The 20,452-nt window shown below is 37.4% G+C and overlaps 1 protein-coding gene across 4 annotated transcripts in view; it reads right to left on the bottom strand.

The window, feature by feature from the left end:
- Positions 1-20,452, bottom strand: part of FCHSD2 (FCH and double SH3 domains 2) — a 303,187-nt gene that overhangs the window by 27,219 nt on the left and 255,516 nt on the right. For all 4 annotated transcript variants that reach the window (XM_045484109.1, XM_045484108.1, XM_045484111.1 and 1 more), the window contains one exon: positions 10,183-10,287. In XM_045484109.1, the coding sequence (XP_045340065.1) occupies positions 10,183-10,287 (105 nt within the window). The remainder of the gene's footprint in view (positions 1-10,182; positions 10,288-20,452) is intronic.

Here is a 20,452-nt window from a genome sequence, read left to right as displayed (position 1 = left end):
CTTTTGCCCATTTTTAAAATGGACTGTCGCTGTTTTGTCTTTGCCCTTTAAAAAATATTTATTTATTTAGAGAGAGAGTACAAGTGGGGGAGAGGGGCAGAGAGAGGGGGAGAGAGAGAGAGAGAGAGAGAGAGAGAGAGAATCCCAAGCAGGCTCCACACTCATCATGGAACCCAACATAGGGCTCAATCTCACAACAGTGAGATCATGACCTGAACCAAAATCAAGAGTCGGTCACTCAACTGACTGAGCCACCCAGGTACCCCTTGTCTTTGTCTTTATTGTAAGTTTTCATGTATTCTAGATAAAAGTCCCTCATCAGATACATGATTTGCAGATTATTTTTTCCCATCCTGTGTGTTGTCTTTCACTTTACTTCAAAATTTTTTTTAATTATTAATTTTTTGAGAGAAAGCATGCATATGTTGAGTGCAGAAAGGGCAGAAAGAGAGGGAGAGAATCTTAATCTCAAGACGTGAAGCTTGATCTCAAGAACTGTGAGATCATGACCTGAGCTGAAATCAAGAGCCGAAAGCTTAACTGACGAGCCACCCAAACGCCCCAAGAGATAGAGTTTTTTTAAAATGATGCTTTGAGGGGCGCCTGGGTGGCGCAGTCGGTTAAGCGTCCGACTTCAGCCAGGTCACGATCTCGCGGTCCGTGAGTTCGAGCCCCGTGTCGGGCTCTGGGCTGATGGCTCAGAGCCTGGAGCCTGTTTCCGATTCTGTGTCTCCCTCTCTCTCTGCCCCTCCCCCGTTCATGCTCTGTCTCTCTCTGTCCCAAAAATAAATAAACGTTAAAAAATAAATAAATAAATAAATAAAATGATGCTTTGAAAAGCCACATCTTACAGATGTATCTTATAGATACATAATCTTGGTGTATTAACAATGTCAATTAACTGATTTTAATATAAAATTTAACATAAGCACATCCAAATGTTAAGCCACAGTTGAGTTTATAAAACTTTTTGGCTTGACATGTGGATAAAGTTATAAAGTCTGTAAATCTAATATGGGCTTAGTTACTTTACCTTCAAAATATCATTTCTCTAAGGTAAGGACTGTGTCTGTTGCAACTCTACTATTTAGGACAATGCCTGGCATGTGTAGGAAATGAATAATGGTAGATAGTAGTATTTGCCATTCTAAATTACCTTTGGTTTCTTAAAAACACACTAAACAACTTTTGTCACATAGGATTATACCGTTTCATTCAATCCACACAACAATTCTGAGGATGGATATCATAAACTCCATTATAGATGAGAAAAATGATTTAACCAAAGTCCCATCGATTTTGGTAAACTGTTATTCCCAATGAATCATGCCTCTTGCTATCCAAGTAGTCCCCTCTCGCATTGATTCTGGGTTTATCCATGTGATCTGCTTTGATGGAAAATATGCAAATTTGATGCAGAGATTTGATAAGTGCAAGTAAAGTTGATTTCTTGGAATGTATCTCCATCATGTAAGGAAGCCCAGTTTAGCATAATTGAGGATGAAAGACCATTTGGAAAAAAGGCCTAGCCCTCTAGCAGACCCTCTAAGATGTATGCGGCTCCTTGAGTAATCTCAGGAAAAACCTGCAAAAGAAATGCATAGTCAACACCCAGAATGGTGAGAGATAATAAATAGCTTTTGCCATAAAGGTGTGTGTGTGCGTGTGTGTTTTAAGGCAGCCACAGATTGTTGTGTTTAAATAACTTAATTTCCAAATATCTGGGGATTTTTCAGGTATCTGTTAATTGATTTTTAATTTAATTCTGATGGTCAGAGAACATACTCTGAGTGATATCAATACTTTTAAACTAACTTGACACTGGTTTATGCTGAACATTCTGTGTGTACTTTAAGAGAACAAATACTCTATACTCTTGTAGGGTAGAGTCTTCTTTAAATGCCAATTAAGGTAAAATTAGTTGATAGTGTTGTTCAAGTCTCCTGTATCCTTGCTGATTTTCTAGCTCCTTCTTCTAATTACTGAAAGGAATGTTGAAATCTCCAACTACCATGGTAGATTTGTTTATTTCTCCTTTCAGTTAGGCCAGTTTTGCTTCATGTACTTAGTAGCTCTATTATTAGTTATATACACATCCAGAATTGTTACACTGTCTTCTTCTTCTTTTTTTTTTTTTTTTTAATGTTTTTATTTAACTTTGAGAGAGAAAGAGACAGAGCGGGAGCTGGGGAGCAGCAGAGACAGAGGGAGACACAGAATCTGAAGCAGGCTCCAGGCTCTGAGCTCAGCACAGAGCCCGAAGTGGGGCTTGAACTCACAAACTCAGATCCTGACCTGAGCCGAAGTCGGATGCCCAACTGACTGAGCCACCCAGGCGCCCTGAGAATTGTTATGTCTTCTTGATGGAGAAGATGATGAACACCTTATTTTTAATCATTATAAATGATCCCTTTTAATATTTCTTGTCCTGTAGTTTACTTTGATATTACAACCACTCCAATATTTTAATGGTTGATGTTGTTCCCCCGTGGTGAGCAACAGCTGAACTTTCTGTTAATTATTTTTGCCTTCCAGCTACTGTTTCCTGTCAAGCTCCTGGGAGTTTCTGTTCCATACATGTATTTAGGTTTGGCCCAGGATATGGACGGTTATTTACATATATGCAAACTTGAGGGCTTCCTGAAGCCATTCTAAAGCCAGTTAAGACCAAAACTCTATGCTTGAAAACAACCCCTTGCAAAGAGCTGTTTAATGTTAATATCACCAAGTTAATATCACAGTCCCATTCTTTTCAGGGTCTATTCCTTTCCAGTTTTTATATGGCAGTTTTCCACATCTACTAAATAATCACTTTAAATATTTTTACCCCAGGTTAATAACTGTTATCTAAAGGAGGATTAGCCTAATATGAGTTAGTCCTTTATTATCAGAAGCAGAAACCCTTGTAGAGATATATTCTATACCCAAAATGAACTGCAAAGAAATCTTAAATTTTGCTCAATAGATTACCATTAGTATTTCCATTATAATTCTGAGACTTTTTAATATACTGCAGGAGAAAGCAAATAAAATATTATGATAATATTAGGAACCAAGATTTTCAATATAAGAGAAAAAAGATAATATAAAATCAAAGAAGTTCAACAAAATCCTTTTAATTTTAAATTTTAATTGGAAAGATCAACATGAACTCATGATGTGAAAAAAATAATAAATTCCTAGCTCTAATAACAAAGAAAGGGCCAAGAAATAAATGATACTCATAACAATAAGCACCTTCACATTCTAGACTCTGGTGTCTAAATACTATTCTTAGGGCGCCTGGGTGGCTCAGTCGGTTGAGTGTCCGACTTCGGCTCAGGTCATGATCTCGCGGCCTGTGAGTTCAAGCCCCGCATCAGGCTCTGTGCTGACAGCTTGGAGCCTGGAGCCTGCTTCAGATTCTGTGTTTCCCTCTCTCTGTGCCCCTCCCCTGCTCATGCTCTGTCTCTCTCTGTCTCAAAAATAAATAAAAATATTAAAAAAAATTTTTTTTAAATAAAAAAATAAATACTATTCTTTATTAAAAGAAATCAGAGCTCCATGAAGAAATGGCTAATTCTAAGTCTGGTAGGGGAAAAATACACGGTGAGTGTATGATGGCTTGTTGTGTGAGAAAGCAAGAAACTGTTCAAAAATCTAATGGGAATAATGTCAAAAGGACATGGAAGTCAGCCATTAAATAGACTCTCACTGGCCAAATTTAGACAATGTGGCACTTAAAAAAAGGCCAACTATAATTTAAAATACACTAAATTAATAAAAACCCATAATAAATTGAGAATATGTGGGACTCCATGAGGAGAAGCAAAGGATAATGACTCAGGGAAAGGACATCTACTACGGAGCTGTGAACTAAAAACTTCTCAAGAGCTTATATAGGGCTGAAAGATGTTCCATCTATCCAGCCAGAGTTGAGAAACCTTGCTGGATACTCATGGTAAAACAAGAAACTGTAGAAAGGAAATGCATTGGTAATAGGGCTAAATTTGCCCTACTGGAAAGGCTATTCTTTTTTTTTTTTTTAATTTTTTAATTCATTTATTTATTTATTTATTTATAATTTACATCCAAGTTAGCTAGCATATAGTGCAATGATGTTTTCAGGAGTAGATTCCAGTGATTCATCACCTATGTATAACACCCAGTGCGCATCCCAACAAGCATCTTCCTTAATGCTCTTTACCCATTTAGCCCATGCCCCCTCCCACAACCCCTCCAGCAACCCTCAGTTTGTTCTCTGTATTTAAGAGTCTCTTCTGTTTTGTCCCCTTCCCTGTTTTTATATTCTTTTTGCTTCCCTTCCCTTAAGTTCATCTGTTTTGTATCTTAAATTCCTCATATGAGTGAAGTCATTTGATATCAGTCTTTCTCTAATTTCACTTAGTATAATACCCTCTAGTTCCATCCACATAGTTGGAATAACAAGATTTCATTCTTTTTGATTGCTGAGTAATATTCCATTGTATGTATGTATGTATGTATGTGTATATATGTATATATATACACATATATATGTGTATATATGTATATATATACACATATATATACACATACATATATATACACATGTATATACATATACATATACATATACATATGCATATACATATACACACACACACACCATATCTTCTTTATCCATTCATCCGTTGATGGACATTTGGGCTCTTTCCATACTTTGGCTATTGTCAATAGCACTGCTATAAACATTGGGGTGCATATGCCCCTTCGAAACAGCACACCTGTATCCCTTGGATATATACCTAGTAATGTAATTGCTGGGTCGTAGGGTAGTTCTATTTTTAAGTTTTTGAGGAACCTCCACACTGTTGGAAAGGCTATTCTAAACCAGCCCAAACAAAGCTTGAAAATAAGCCTCAAAAGGATCAAATTGATCTGCAACTGAATTGGCTGTCAGAACAAAACTCAATAGTCTTTAAAAGAAGAAAGGAAAATTCAGACACCCCAATAACCAAACACTCACCATTTCTAGTACTCAGTAAAAATTACTAGGTATTTGAAAAGTGGAAAAAGATGAGCCATAACTAAAGGAAAAAATCAGTCAATAAGAAAGAAAGACAGACATCACAGATATGATGGAATGAGCAGACAAGACTTAAAGTCATTATTATAAATACACCTAAGGATTTAAAGGAAAACATGAAGATAAGCAGGCATGAACTGGAAATATAAAGAACCAAACAGAACTCCTAGAGCTGAAGCTGTAACACCTGAAATCAAAATTGACAGGATGGCCTTAACAGTAGATTATGCACCACAGAAGAAACAATCAGTGAACTTGAATACATACTAGCTCATCAAACTGAGATTAAGACAAAAAAAAAAGACTGTATAAAAGCATGAAAGGTGATCTTTGCATGTGATGTGTAGGACAATACCAAGTAATCTAATACTCATATTGTTGGAGTTGAACTAACTTAAGACAGAAAGCATGTCAATTGTTGTCTGGTCACAAGAGAATTTGGGGGGGGATGAATGAAATATTTTGTATCTAGATTGTGGTGGTGAATATTTAGGGAGATGCATTTGTCCAAACTTACCAAACTGTTCCCTTGAAATGGTTACATTTTATTGTATGTATATTATACCTTGATAGAGCTGATTTTTTTTAATGTTTATTTATTTTTGAGAGAGACAGAAATAGAATGTGAGTGGGTCAGGGGCAGAGAGAGAGGGAGACACAGAATCTGAAGCAGGCTCCAGGCTCCGAGCCATCAGCACAGAGCCTGATGCGGGGCTTGAACTCACAGAGCTGTGAGATCATGACCTGGGCCGAAGGCAGACATCTACTGACTGAGCCACCCAGGTGCCCCAGAGCTGACTTTTAAAATACCATGACATCAAAATGATACTTAAGAGAGAAAAATACGTATTTGCCATTACTGGAGGTGACTAGTACCTGGTAGCTGCAAATATAAAAAAAAAAAGAAAAAAAGGAACCTGAACAGTGGAAAGATCTGGGAGCACCACCTAATTAAGTGACTACTGTTCGCATCATTCATAGAGAGGCAACTTGATAAAAACATTGTGATGAAAAACAGCATCATCTATCAAGTATTCTTGCCTAAAATACTGACTCTAATAAGGCCTCGAGATTTAACCTCTATTTTACAGAATAGAAATAAACACATAGGGCCAATATTGCAAAATATTAACTGTTGAATTTAGCATGTTGAGAAATATTTATTTACTCTTCATCTTTTCTGTACAGTTGAAAATATTCACGGGACACCTAGGTGACTCAGTTGGGTAAGAGCTTGACCTTGGCGCAGGTCATGATCTCATGGTTCATGAGTTCGAGCCTTGTACTGGGCTTTCTGCTGTCAGCAGCTGAGCCCACTTCGGAAACTGTCCCCCTCGCTCTCTGCCCCTTCCCCCGCTCATGCTCTCTTCCTCTCTCTCAAAAATAAATAATCACAAAGGAAAAAAAAAAAAGAACATATTCACACATAAAGTTAAAGAAAGTGATTAGTCAAAAGGTGTGCTAACACACTATTATAAGAGTATAGTGAAAACCCACAACAACAGGCCCTGAGGTAATGTAAATTTCGATATAATATGACTGAAAATTCTGTTTTTATAGCAGGCTTATCCTTAGCATTTCATTAATCTTGTGGCAAGGAGGCTTTACATTTTATGCAACTGAAATTTTGGGGCTTCTCCTATAGCATGCTGGCAAGGGTATTAATTACCATTTTTGAGTCACTGAGGTACAAGGATGACATAATAATCTTGAATTTCTGATGTACAACAGAACCTTATAGGATGACAATTTAAGAGAAAATGGTACCTATGAAAACGTTTATATAAATAATAATTGATTTTTTTGGTTTTGTTAATTCACTCTTAATACCAGGTACTCTGGCTTTCAAGTGTACATTCAGATAAAAAAATATGTAATTAGTATCTTAGAGAAGGAATCATATAGTCTATAGTTCCTTCTTGCAGACCTTACACCAAATGTCAATTACTAAAAATTTCCAGTATCTTTAACTTCTTACGTTAACTTTCTCCTATTTGTGTCTCCTCAGTGTGTCTCTTCACTGTCAAAAAAAAAGAGAACTACCCTCAACCCCCCAAAAAGGGAAAAATTTAAACATGCAAAAAGTAATTGTGCTCTGGAACAACATACGTCATGTATAGCTTCCAAAAAGATGGTATTTAAAATTCTCAGTTTCTTGGCAAGCTACTTTTAAAACAGGTATAAGTCAGATGCAGAATGTGTGTGTCTTTGTGACAAAAGGCATTTCAAAAAATTCAAATACCTAAATACCAGGTTAAGAAGACTGTTATTAAAGTTTAATTTAAGCAGCTATTGCTTTGTTTCAACTCCTGGATTTGTCAGGGGCTGCTAACAGTACCACATCTAGTACACACAGTGTGTTCATCATTGTATGTCTAGTATATCCATCAGTGCCTGGGGCACAGCAGATGTTTATTAAGTAATTGTTACACTAATAACTTAGTGAATTTGTGACACATTAACCAGTCAATAATTATTAAGCAATTGCTATATTCTTTAGAAAAGCACAGGCCATTTATATTTTTCAATTTCTATGTCTGGAAAAAGTTTCTTTAATCTATTACTGAGCACCACAGATGTTTTTATTGTAATCAGCAACACTGAATGGAAACATAATACAGAAAAGACTAGATAAAGTAGATTACCCAACAAGGGAGGGTAACACGTTGGTGGGAGTTAAAAATCAAACATGAAGGATATAATGGAATTTTAACCAGCTTTGTCCCTTTTGATTAGTTATTTATAATAAAGTAAGTAACTACTGAATGGAAAATTCAATGCAAATGATATGCAGGCAGAAGAAAGAAAAAGGTAATCTACAAAACCACTATTGTCAATTCCTCTGAAGGCTCTTGTAGTCAAATCTATCCAAAAATGTCATTAGGACAACCTGGTAAGTACTACCCCTGCAGTGAGTAATACACTCATGTATTTGCCATCTAATTTTAGCTGGACTGTTCTTCATATCTGATAGGTGAAAATCAAGTGGAAGATCATTGTAAGACAGCAGTAAGATTAACCGTATTTCACTGATATTCAAAACTGAGATACTGGATCTAGCATCATGGTTTTTAGCATATTCTGTATTTTTGGTAAGAAAATTATCTTTGAGAATGCAGACTTAAATACTGGTATTAGGAGAAACGAGTCATTCTGTTGTGGGAATCTCACTTCATATTTTTAGCTTTGAGCTAACAAACACAGGGCTGTTTAGCACACTCATGGAAATAACAGGTCATTCAGCCTAAATGCAGACTGTGTGACTGATACCTACTACTGCTACTACTGGGGGGTTTGGTGGAGCGATGGTACCAGACAGTGACACTATGGAGGGAGTCTGGAAACGGAAAATACAAGAGAGAACACACCCTTTGGAAAACTTCTGAGACCTGTCCCGTTCCACCAAAGCTCCGAAACTGACTTCACTCAGAGTATAGAGAAACAAATACCAGGAGAAACTCTTCTACACAAGCCAGTGTTTCTCAGACTAGGCAAGGGCCTGCCAATAGTAGTTGGCCAGCACACTGGGGTAGTGGTTTAGCCGTGACCCTGAATTCAGAGCAGAAAATGACTATTTATTGTACACCCTGCCCTCTTCACTATGAAGGCTGTGGATCATGTGCCAGGAACAAAGGCAAGTTAGGTTTACTGGGGCTTTTCTAGACCAGGCAGATGGCAAGCTTTTCTGGTTCAGATCACTTCTGTGGGGTTATGCCAAAAACATGCTCATACTCCCTATGTTTGCCTAAGCTGCCTCTCCCCTCACCTCCCCCTGCCCTCCAACCAACCACTGAAACATTTCCTCAAAACCTCTAGAGTCCTCAGGGGACATGTGAAAATCACTAGTTTAGATTAACCCTCAACCAATGAAAGAATTCCTTGTATAGAGTCCCTGACAGCACTTGCAGTGCTGCACCTCGTCCCAGGGGAATTTATTCTTTCATTGGGCAGATCTGACTGTTAGGATTTCCCAATGTCAGCTTCAAATCTGCCTCCTTCCTACCTTCTTCTTTTGGTTCCAGTTATGCCTCTTAACATTGCATAGCACAAATCTTGTGCTATCTATCCCTTTTTCTCGAATTAAATATTATTCATCTGTCAACACCCATCTCAAATCCTACCTCTTCTGTGTTACTGCCCTAACAACTTCTCCCAGGGGTCTCTGTGTCCTCTGGGTTCCTTAAGTATCATGTATACTTGTGTGGATCATTCCTTGGCATTTATGCTTTAAGGCCTTAGTTATCTTTGGCTCTCTTGAGGCCTTCCTAACAAGAACATATTCTCCTTGAGGCCTGGATAGTCTCAGTCTTTTTAAAATGTCTATGTCTACACCCCTTCAACATGTTGCATTGGGTAGATAACTATATACAAGTGTGCACAGGTCCTCCATGGACTGGTCCTAACCACAATTATTTTGCTTTCTTCCTACCACATTTCCTCACAAAAAAACCTCCACTCTTATCTAATCCAACTGTCAAATTATATCCTAGGTCTTCCTCCTTTGCAAATAACTTCTTTCTATCTCAACCTCTCTGCCTCTAGGTCAGAGAATATTACTCTAGGGTACATGAACTTCTGGAAACTGTGCACAAAAATGTGAATCTTTTTTTTTTTTTTGTGGGAGAGAGGGTTTCACACTTTCATATACAATCCTCAAAGGGTCCCAAGACCCCTTACCAAAAGATTAAAATCCACGGTTGTAATGTTTTTTGTTTTGTCTGCTCAACCAAGTCTCTTTTTTAGAAGATCAGCTTGTGCTCCTGGACCAGTGAACCTTCTATATGGGGCAGGACTTTTCAAGGCTCTGAACATATATGTATCAATTTCTATGCTATTAATTTGACTGATTTATTTTGTACCTTGTGAAAACTATAAAATTAGTACCTTCACTGTGATATAATTCTTCTGTTATTTAATGTTTCATGATTGCAAACTCTTCAGATAGGTTCAGTGCCTTTTGTTACATGTATTACCTTGTATGAAGCAGGTACTCAAAAATAATACTCTGGACACACATAAAGATGTTGAATCATCTTCAAATTAATCAGTGTATAGAAACTGAATCCTAAAGGTATATATCATAGTCGTGACATTGTTGGAGCTGGGCAAAATGCCACAGTTAGCTGCCACCTCACCTCTGCTTTACGAATATTTTCTCTAGCTTCATCTATTTTCTGTTCCAACTCTGCTCGGCTTTGTTCTGATACTGCAACTCCATGACATTCCAGATCATCTAGTACCTATTAAAGAAAATAGGGAAATGATGACTATTTTTTTTTCTCTATTTTTTCTTAAGTGACTAGTGTATTTAGGTAATTTACTATGTTTCAGTGACAAGTGGCCACGATTCCTTTTTTAACCTTTAATTTTTTCACTTATTTGTTAATTATAAAAAAACAAACCCTTGATATAATTACAAAATTGCAAAAGTAGCAGAAAGTCCCTTCGTCCCTTTCCCCTATGGCAACAGCTTATATAACTATACTACAATATAAAAACCAGGATATTGACATTGGTACAAGCTACAAACCTTATTTGGATTGCATGTTTTGATATACATACTTTTGATTTTTAAAAATTACATGAATATATTGTTATAAAACAACAACTAATATAAAATGGCACATCCCATCAATTTACATGTATTTTTCCAGACTATTGCTCGTGTATTTCTACATACTTGAAGTTTTGTTTAAAATGATCTGAAAAATAGATCTAAAATGAGATCTATCATCCCTTCAATGTGTCTAAGCAAACTGTTCATGATTGTACAAATAGACTGACTTCATTCTCTAATCCATAGATTCAACACTTTAGCTGTACCATTTTTATTTACTCTTTTTCTACTGCTATTTGAGTTTTCGAATTTCCCAATATTATAAATAGTACTGTACAAACAACCTTGTTAATGACTCTTTGAACACATATAGGAATATTTATTTAAGATAAAAATACAGAAGTGAAAACTGTGTATTTTAATTTAAATAGACATTGCTGAGTTGTCCCCCAAAAATCATACCTCGTCTTTTACTAGTACTGTGTGAGAGAATATTTTTCTGTATCTTACCAACATTAAATACTGTCAATCTTTAAACTTTTTGCCAAGATGCTATATACATGAAGATCATCTCATTTCAATTTTAATTTCTCTAATAGACAGCATCATTTCATATGTTGGTCATCTGTATTTATTTCTATTTTTATAAATGGACAGTTCATAGCTTCTATCCATTCTTCTGTTTTTTTTTTTTTTGTCTTTTTGTTACTTATTAAACATCTTTCTAGATATTAGTCCTTTATCTGTTATGTCAGACGTGCCAGAGGTGTCAGAGGTGCCTGGGTGGCTCAGTTGGTTAAGCATCTGACTCTTGGTTTCAGTTCACGTCATGATCTCACGGTTCATGGGTTCAAGTCCCGCATCAGGCTCCATGCTGCAGTGCGGAGATTCTCTGTACCGCCCCCCTCTCCTGCTTGAGCTCTCTCTCTCAAAATGAATAAATATTAAAAAACAAACACAAATGTCTCATTCTATTCCTTTTCTCATAACTTTTTAAAGTTCTTTAGTTTTATAGAAATGTTTATTTTTTATGTGGTCACATTTATTGGTTTCTTCTTTTATGGGTTCTGGGTTTTGTGCCTTGCTTAAGAAGTCATCTGTAGGGGCACCCGGGTGGCTCAGTCAGTTAAGTAATTGACTCTTGATTTTGGCTCAGGTCATGATCTTGTGATTTGTGAGATCAAGCCCTTGTATTGGGCTCCACACTGGCAGCATGGAGCTTGCTTTGGGATTCTCTCTCTCCTTCTCTCTTTGCTCCTCCCCCATTCGTTCTCTCTCTCAAAATAAACACTAAAAAAAAGTCATCTGTAATATACCAAAAATATTCCATATTTTCCAGGTTTTAATCATTTGTGTTTAGCACATGTCTCTTTAATTACTCTAAATTTATTCTGTATTACAGTGGAAGGGAGGAATCTAACTTTATATTTTTTCCCCAGATGCACAGACAATTGCTCTAATACTATTTACTGAATAAATCCTTCTCTCAAAGATTTGAAATGCCATGAACAATTTTATTATGAAAAATTTCAAATATACTCAAAAGTAAAGAGCCTAGTATGCTGAACTTCCAATATACTGATCATCAAGATTCAACAGTCAGCAAGATTTTTCTACATCTACATTGCTTAGTCTTTTTTTTCTTGGCTAGATTTTTTAATTTTTTTTTCAACGTTTATTTATTTTTGGGACAGAGAGAGACAGAGCATGAACGGGGGAGGGGCAGAGAGAGAGGGAGACACAGAATCGGAAACAGGCTCCAGGCTCTGAGCCATCAGCCCAGAGCCCGATGCGGGGCTCGAACTCACAGACTGCGAGATCGTGACCTGGCTGAAGTCAGACGCTTAACCGACTGCGCCACCCAGGCGCCCCATGGCTAGATTTTTTTAAAGCAAATTTCAAACATCATGTCATTTCACTCCTACATGCCGTATTATAAGTCTCTGAAAATATGAACTTTAAGAAAAAATAAAACTATAATACCATCAACAGACCTACTAATGAGTCCTTTGGTAGCCTTACTATACTGTTCATCATGAAATTTCTTTGGCTCTTCAAAATGACTTTTTTATGGTTGGTTGATTTCAATCAGTATCTAATGGTCCATAGGCATACAGATCATTTTTTTAAATATATTTGTTAATTTCTGTATAATACCAGTTTTAATCACTATGGTCATAATTGTATTTCAGTATGTGCTAAGGCACATAAGTCTCTTTATTGTTGTTCTTGGCTATTCCTGCACATTAAAAAAAAATCCAGAAACATTTTTAGAGCCAGATTTTTAAATTCCTTTGAAAATATCTTTTTAGGGGTGCCTGGCTGGCTCAGTCAGTAGAGTGTGTGACTCTTGATCTTGGGGTTGTTAAGTTCAAGCCTCATGTTGGGTGTAGAGATTACTTAAAAATAAAATCGTTAGGGGCACCTGGGTGGCACAGTTGGTTAAGTGAGTCTTGATCTTGGCTCAGGTCAAAATCTCATGGTTCATGGGTTTGAGCCCCACATCGGGCTCTGTGCTAATGGTTTGGAGCCTGCTTGGGATTCTGTCTCTCTTTCTCTCTGCCCCTCCCCCACCTGTGTGTGCTCACTCTCTCTCAAATAAAACTTAAAAAAATTTTTTAAAAAGAATGTAAAATAATTACTAATTTAAAAAATAAAATCTTAAAAAAATCTTTTTTAGTGTTTATTTTTGAGAGAGTGAGTGAGCAAGAGAGAGAGAGAGAAACAGAGAGAGAGAGAGAGAGAGCGCAACAGTGGAGAAGGGGCAGAGAGAGAGAGGGAGACACAGAATCTGAAGCAGACTCCAGACTCTGAGCTGTCAGCACAGCGCCTGAAGTGGGGCTTGAACTCACAAACTGTGAGATCATGACTTGAGCCAAAGTCAGAGGCTTACCTGACTGAGCCACCCAGGTGCCCCAATAAATAAAATCTTTTAAGAATTAAAAATATCTTTTTGGTTTCATTGGGATTGCATTGAAATTACAAATAAATACAAAAATCCACATTTTTTTGGCATCTCTCCACAATTACTCAGGTCATCTTTTATGTTCATTGGTTAAAAAAATGTCTTCTTACAGGTCATGATATTTCCCTGGCTAATTCATCAGTATTTTACTGCTATGGTGAATTTTTTTTTCTAATTGCATTTTGCAATTTATTATTTCTAGTTACTAAGAAATCTAATGATTTCTGTGATAGTGTTAAATCTCTTCACCTTATTGAGCTGTTATTATGTCTGTTTGACAGCTGGGTCACATATTTTGGGGAGTCCACAATCACATCATCTATAAATAATGACAGGTGTACCTTTTCCTAATATTTAAACACTTTATTTTTCTTTCATTAATGTACTGACTAAATCTTATGACACTAAAAACTAGTGGTGATGATGGGTACTGTTTTCTTATTTTACCATTTTAGTAGGCAGAATGGCTTCCAAACATGTCCATACCCTAATTTCCTGAAACTGTTTACATGTAAAATATAATTTACACTTATATTAGCGTTATAGACCTTAAGATAGGGAGATTATCCTGGATTATCAAAGTGGCTCAATCTAATTATTATGACACCTTATAAGCACAGAACTTTCTCCAGCTGGTATGAGAGAAGAGAGGGGCCAAAAACAAGTCAGGGAGATTCCAAGCATGGGAAGGTTCAATGCATCATTGCTGACTCTGAGATGTACAAGCCCATGTAGAAGAACCAGAGAGAGTAGCCTCTAGGAGCTAAGGGTGGCCCCTAACTGACAGCAAAGAAGCAGGGACCTCAGTCCTACAGTTATTAGGAACTAGATTGTGACAACAATCTGAATGAGCTTGGAAGTGGGTCCTACTCCAGAGGATTTCGGCCTTGCTAGAGCCTGAGCAGTAAAATCAGCCAAGTCCACCCAGACTTCTGATCTACAGAACTGTGAGATGAGAAATTTGTACTGTTATTTTAAACTACTAAGTTTGTGGTAATTTGTTATGGCAGATATAGAAAACTAATACAACCATCAAGTATAATGTTTGCAGTAAGTCTCAGGAAGATATTCTTGTTAGGATGAAAAGTTCTTTATCTTGCTGGCTGTGAATTTTGTTTTACTTTTTTTAATGTTTATTTATTTTTGAGAGAAAGAGACACAGAGCAAGTGGGGTAGGGAGAGAGAGAGAGGGAGACACAGAATCAACTTAACCAACTGTGCCACCCAGGCACCCCTTGAGGCACAGAATCCAAAGCAGCTTCCAGGCTCTGAGCTCTCAGCTGTCAGCTGGAAGCCACGGACCATGAGATCACGACCTGAGCTTAAGTCGGACGCTTAACTGACTGAGCCACCCAGATACCCCTGTTTTATTTTTGAATCATTAAGAGATAACAAGTTTTATAATATGCTTTTTTGGTAACTATAAAATAATCATAGAAATTTTCATCTTTACTTGATACATGCAGTTTATTATACTGATAAATTTTCTAATGTTGAGTCATCCTTGCACCCTAGTCATGAGCTTAAAACATGGCTAGATTCATTTTTATTAATATTTATTTAACATTTTTACAAGTTTGTTACATCTTTGTTAAAAATCACTGGACTATATATGTGTGTGCCTATTTCTAGACTCTCTATTTTGTTCTATTCATCTGTAAGTCCTTTCTTTTTTTTTTTAAAAAAAACATTTATTTATTTTTATTATTTATTTACTTTTAAAAGAGAGAGGGCACAAGTGTACGAGGGGCTGAGAGAAACCCATGAGGGGCTGAAAGAGAGAGACAGGGGGAGAGAGAGACAATCTCACGCTGACAGTGCGGAGCCCGAAGCGGGGATTGAGCTCACAAATTGGAACATCATGACCTAAGCCGAAGTCAGGGGCTTAACTCACTGAGTCACCCAGGCGCCTCCTGTAAGTCTATTCTTACACCAATACTACAATATCTTGATTTTTGTAGTTTTATATCTTGAAATGAGGTAGAGTAAGCCCTCCAATTTTATTCTTTTTTCTTTTCTTTTTTTTTTAATATATGAAATTTATTGTCAAATTGGTTTCCATACAACATCCAGTGCTCATCCCAAAAGATGCCCTCCTCAATACCCATCACCCACCCTCCCCTCCCTCCCAAACCCCATCAACCCTCAGTTTGTTCTTAAAGAGTCTCTTATGCTTTGGCTCTCTCCCACTCTCACCTCTTTTTTTTTTTTTTTCCCTTCCCCTCCCCCACGGGTTTCTGTTAAGTTTCTCAGGATCCACATAAGAGTGAAAACATATGGTATCTGTCTTTCTCTGTATGGCTTATTTCACTTAGCATCACACTCTCCAGTTCCACCCACGTTGCTACAAAGGGCCATATTTCATTCTTTCTCATTGCCACGTAGTACTCCATTGTGTATATAAACCACAATTTCTTTATCCATTCATCAGTTGATGGACATTTAGGCTCTTTCCACAATTTGGCTATTGTTGAGAGTGCTGCTATGAACATTGGGGTACAAGTGCCCCTATGCATCAGTACTCCTGTATCCCTTGGGTAAATTCCTAGCAGTGCTGCTGCTGGGTCATAGGGTAGGTCTATTTTTAATTTTTTGAGGAACCTCCACACTGTTTACCATAGTGGCTGCACCAGTTTGCATTCCCACCAACAGTGCAAGAGGGTTCCCGTTTCTCCACATCCTCTCCAGCATCTATAGTCTCCTGATTTGTTCATTTTGGCCACTCTGACTGGCGTGAGGTGATATCTGAGTGTGGTTTTGATTTGTATTTCCCTGATGAGGAGCGATGTTGAGCATCTTTTCATGTGCCTGTTGGCCATATGGATGTCTTCTTTACAGAAGTGTCTATTCATGTTTTCTGCCCATTTCTTCACTGGAGTATTTGTTTTTTGGGTGTGGAGTTTGGTGAGCTCTCTATAGATTTTGGATGCTAGCCGTTGGTCCGATATGTAATTTGCAAATATGTTTTCCCACTCCGTTGGCTGCCTTTTAGTTTTGTTGATTGTTTCCTTTGCTGTGCAGAAGCTTTTTATCTTGAGGAGGTCCCAATAGTTCATTTTTGCTTTTAATTCCCTTGCCCTTGGGGATGTGTCAAGGAAGAAATTGCTGCAGCTGAGGTCAGAGAGGTCTTTTCCTGCTTTCTCCTCTAGGGTTTTGATGGTTTCCTGTCTCACATTCAGGTCCTTTATCCATTTTGAGTTTATTTTTGTGAATGGTGTAAGAAAGTGGTGTAGTTTCATTCTTCTGCATGTTGCTGTCCAGTTCTCCCAGCACCATTTGTTAAAGAGACTGCCTTTTTTCCATTGGATATTCTTTCCTGCTTTGTCAAAGATTAGTTGGCCATATTTTGTGGGTCTAGTTCTGGGGTTTCTATTCTATTCCATTGGTCTATGTGTCTGTTTTTGTGCCAATACCATGCTGTCTTGATGATTACAGCTTTGGAGTAGAGGCTAAAGTCTGGGATTGTGATGCCTCCTGCTTTGGTCTTCGTCTTCAAAATTACTTTGGCTATTCGGGGTCTTTTGTGGTTCCATATGAATTTTAGGATTGTTTGTTCTAGCTTCGAGAGGAATGTTGGTGCAATTTTGATTGGGATTGCACTGAATGTGTAGATAGCTTTGGGTAGTATTGACATTTTAACAATATTTATTCTTCCAACCCATGAGCATGGAATGTTTTTCCATTTCTTTATATCTTCTTCAATTTCCTTCATAAGCTTTCTATAGTTTTCAGCACACAGATCTTTTACATCTTTGGTTAGATTTATTCCTAGGTATTTTATGCTTCTTGGTGTAATTGTGAATGGGATCAGTTTCTTTATTTGTCTTTCTGCTGTTTCATTATTAGTGTATAAGAATGCAACTGATTTCTGTACGTTGATTTTGTATCCTGCAACTTTGCTGAATTCATTTATCAGTTCTAGCAGACTTTTGGTGGAGCCTATTGGATTTTCCATGGTATAATATCATGTCATCTGCAAAAAGTGAAAGCTTGACTTCATCTTTGCCAATTTTGATGCCTTTGATTTCCTTTTGTTGTCTGATTGCTGATGCTAGCACTTCCAACAGTAGGTTAAACAACAGCGGTGAGAGTGGACATCCCTGTCGTGTTCCTGATCTCAGGGGGAAGCTCTCAGTTTTCCCCCCACTGAGGATGATATTGGCTGGGGGCTTTTCATAAATGGTTTTTATGATGTTTAAGTATGTTCCTTCTATCCCGACTTTCTCGACGGTTTTTATTAAGAAAGGATGCTGAATTTTGTCAAATGCTTTTTCTGCATCGATTGACAGGATCATATGGTTCTTATCTTTTCTTTTATTAATGTGTTGTATCACGTTGATTGATTTGCAAATGTTGAACCAGCCCTGCGGCCCAGGAATGAATCCCACTTCATCATGGTGAATAATTCTTTATATAAGCTGTTGAATCCGATTTGCTAGTATCTTATTGAGAATTTTTGCATCCATATTCATCAGAGATATTGGCCTGTAGTTCTCTTTTTTACTGGGTCTCTGTCTGGTTTAGGAATCAAAGTAATACTGGCTTCATAGAATGAGTCTGGAAGTTTTTCTTCCCTTTCTATTTTTTGGAATAGCTTGAGAAGGATAGGTATTATCTCTGCTTTAAATGTCTGGTAGAATTCCCCAGGGAAGCCATCTTGTCCTGGACTCTTATTTGTTGGGAGATTTTTGATAACTGATTCAATTTCTTCGCTGGTTATGGGTCTGTTCAAGCTTTCTATTTCCTCCAGTTTGAATTTTGAAGTGTGTGGGTGTTTAGGAATTTTTCCATTTCTTCCAGGTTGTCCAGTTTGTTGGCATATAATTTTTCATAGTATTCCCTGATAATTGCTTGTATTTCTGAGGGATTGGTTGTAATAATTCCATTTTCATTCATGATTTTATCTATTTGGGTCATCTCCTTTTTCTTTTTGAGAAGCCTGGCTAGAGATTTATCAATTTTGTTTATTTTTTCAAAAAACCAACTCTTGGTTTCATTGATCTGCTCTATAGTTTTTTTAGATTCTATATTGTTTATTTCTGCTCTGATCTTTATTATTTCTCTTCTTCTGCTGGGTTTGGGGTGTCTTTGTTGCTCTGCTTCTATTTCCTTTAGGTGTGCTGTTAGATTTTGTATCAGGGATTTTTCTTGTTTCTTGAGATAGGCCTGGATTGCAATGTATTTTCCTCTCAGGACTGCCTTCGCTGCATCCCAAAGCGTTTGGATTGTTGTATTTTCATTTTCGTTTGTTTCCATATATTTTTGAATTTCTTCTCTCATTGCTTGGTTGACCCATTCATTCTTTAGTAGGGTGTTCTTTAACCTCCATGCTTTTGGAGGTTTTCCAGACTTTTTCCTGTGGTTGATTTCAAGCTTCACAGCATTGTGGTCCAAAAGTATGCATGACATGATCTTAATTCTTGTATACTTATGAAGGGCTGTTTTGTGTCCCAGTATGTGATCTATCTTGGAGAATGTTCCATGTGCACCCGAGAAGAAAGTATACTCTGTTGCTTTGGGATGCTGGGTTCTAAGTATATCTGTCAAGTCCATCTGATCCAATGTATCATTCAGGGCCCTTGTTTCTTTACTGACCGTGTGTCTAGATGATCTATCCATTGTTGTAAATGGGGTATTAAAGTCCCCTGCAATTACCACATTCTTGTCAATAAGGTTGCTTATGTTTGTGAGTAACTGTTTTATATATTTGGGGGCTCCCGTATTCGGCGCATAGACATTTATAATTGTTAGTTCTTCTTGATGGATAGATCCTGTAATTATTATATAATGCCCTTCTTCATCTCTTGTTACAGCTTTTAATTTAAAGTCTAGTTTGTCTGATATAAGTATGGCTACTCCAGCTTTCTTTTGACTTCCAGTAGCATGATAAATAGTTCTCCATCCCCTCACTTTCAATCTCAAAGTGTCCTCAGGTCAAATTGAGTCTCTTGTAGACAGCAAATAGATGGGTCTTGTTTTTTTATCCATTCTGATACCCTATGTCTTTTGGTTGGTGCATTTAGTCCATTTACATTCAGTGTTATTATAGAAAGATATGGGTTCAGAGTCATTGTGATGTCTGTAGGTTTCATGCTAGTAGCAATGTCTCTGGTACTTTGTCTCACAGGACCCCCCTTGGGATCTCTTGTAGGGCTGGTTTAGTGGTGATGAATTCCTTCAGTTTTTGTTTGTTTGGGAAGATCTTTATCTCTCCTTCTATTCTAAATGACAGATTTGCTGGATAGAGGACTCTCGGCTGCATATTTTTTCTGTTTATCACATTGAAGATTTCCTGCCAATTCTTTCTGGCCTGCCAAGTTTCAGTAGAGAGATCCGTCACGAGTCTTAACGGTCTCCCTTTATATGTTAGAGCATGTTTATCCTACGCTGCTTTCAGAATTTTCTCTTTATCCTTGTATTTTGCCAGTTTCACTAGGATAGGTCGTGCAGAAGATCGATTCAAGTTACGTCTGAAGGGAGTTCTCTGTGCCTCTTGGATTTCAATGCCTTTTTCCTTCCCCAGATCAGGGAAGTTCTCAGCTATTATTTCTTCAAGTACACCTTCAGCACCTTTCCCTCTCTCTTCCTCCTCTGGAATACCAATTATGCGTAGATTATTTCTCTTTAGTGCATCACTTAGTCTCTAATTTTCCCCTCATACTCCTGGATTTTTTTTATCTTTTTCTCAGCTTCTTCTTTTTCCATAATTTTATCTTCTAGTTCACCTATTCTCTCCTCTGCCTCTTCAATCTGAGCTGTGGTCGTCTCCATTTTATTTTGCAGCTCATTAATAGCATTTTTTAGCTCCTCCTGGCTGTTCCTTAGTCCCTTGATCTCTGTAGCAATAGATTCTCTGCTGTCCTTTATACTGTTTTCAAGCCCA

This window comes from Leopardus geoffroyi, chromosome D1 (assembly GCF_018350155.1).
Source record: "Leopardus geoffroyi isolate Oge1 chromosome D1, O.geoffroyi_Oge1_pat1.0, whole genome shotgun sequence".
Lineage (NCBI taxonomy): Eukaryota > Metazoa > Chordata > Mammalia > Carnivora > Felidae > Leopardus > Leopardus geoffroyi.
This window is presented reverse-complemented; position numbering and strand designations above follow the sequence as displayed.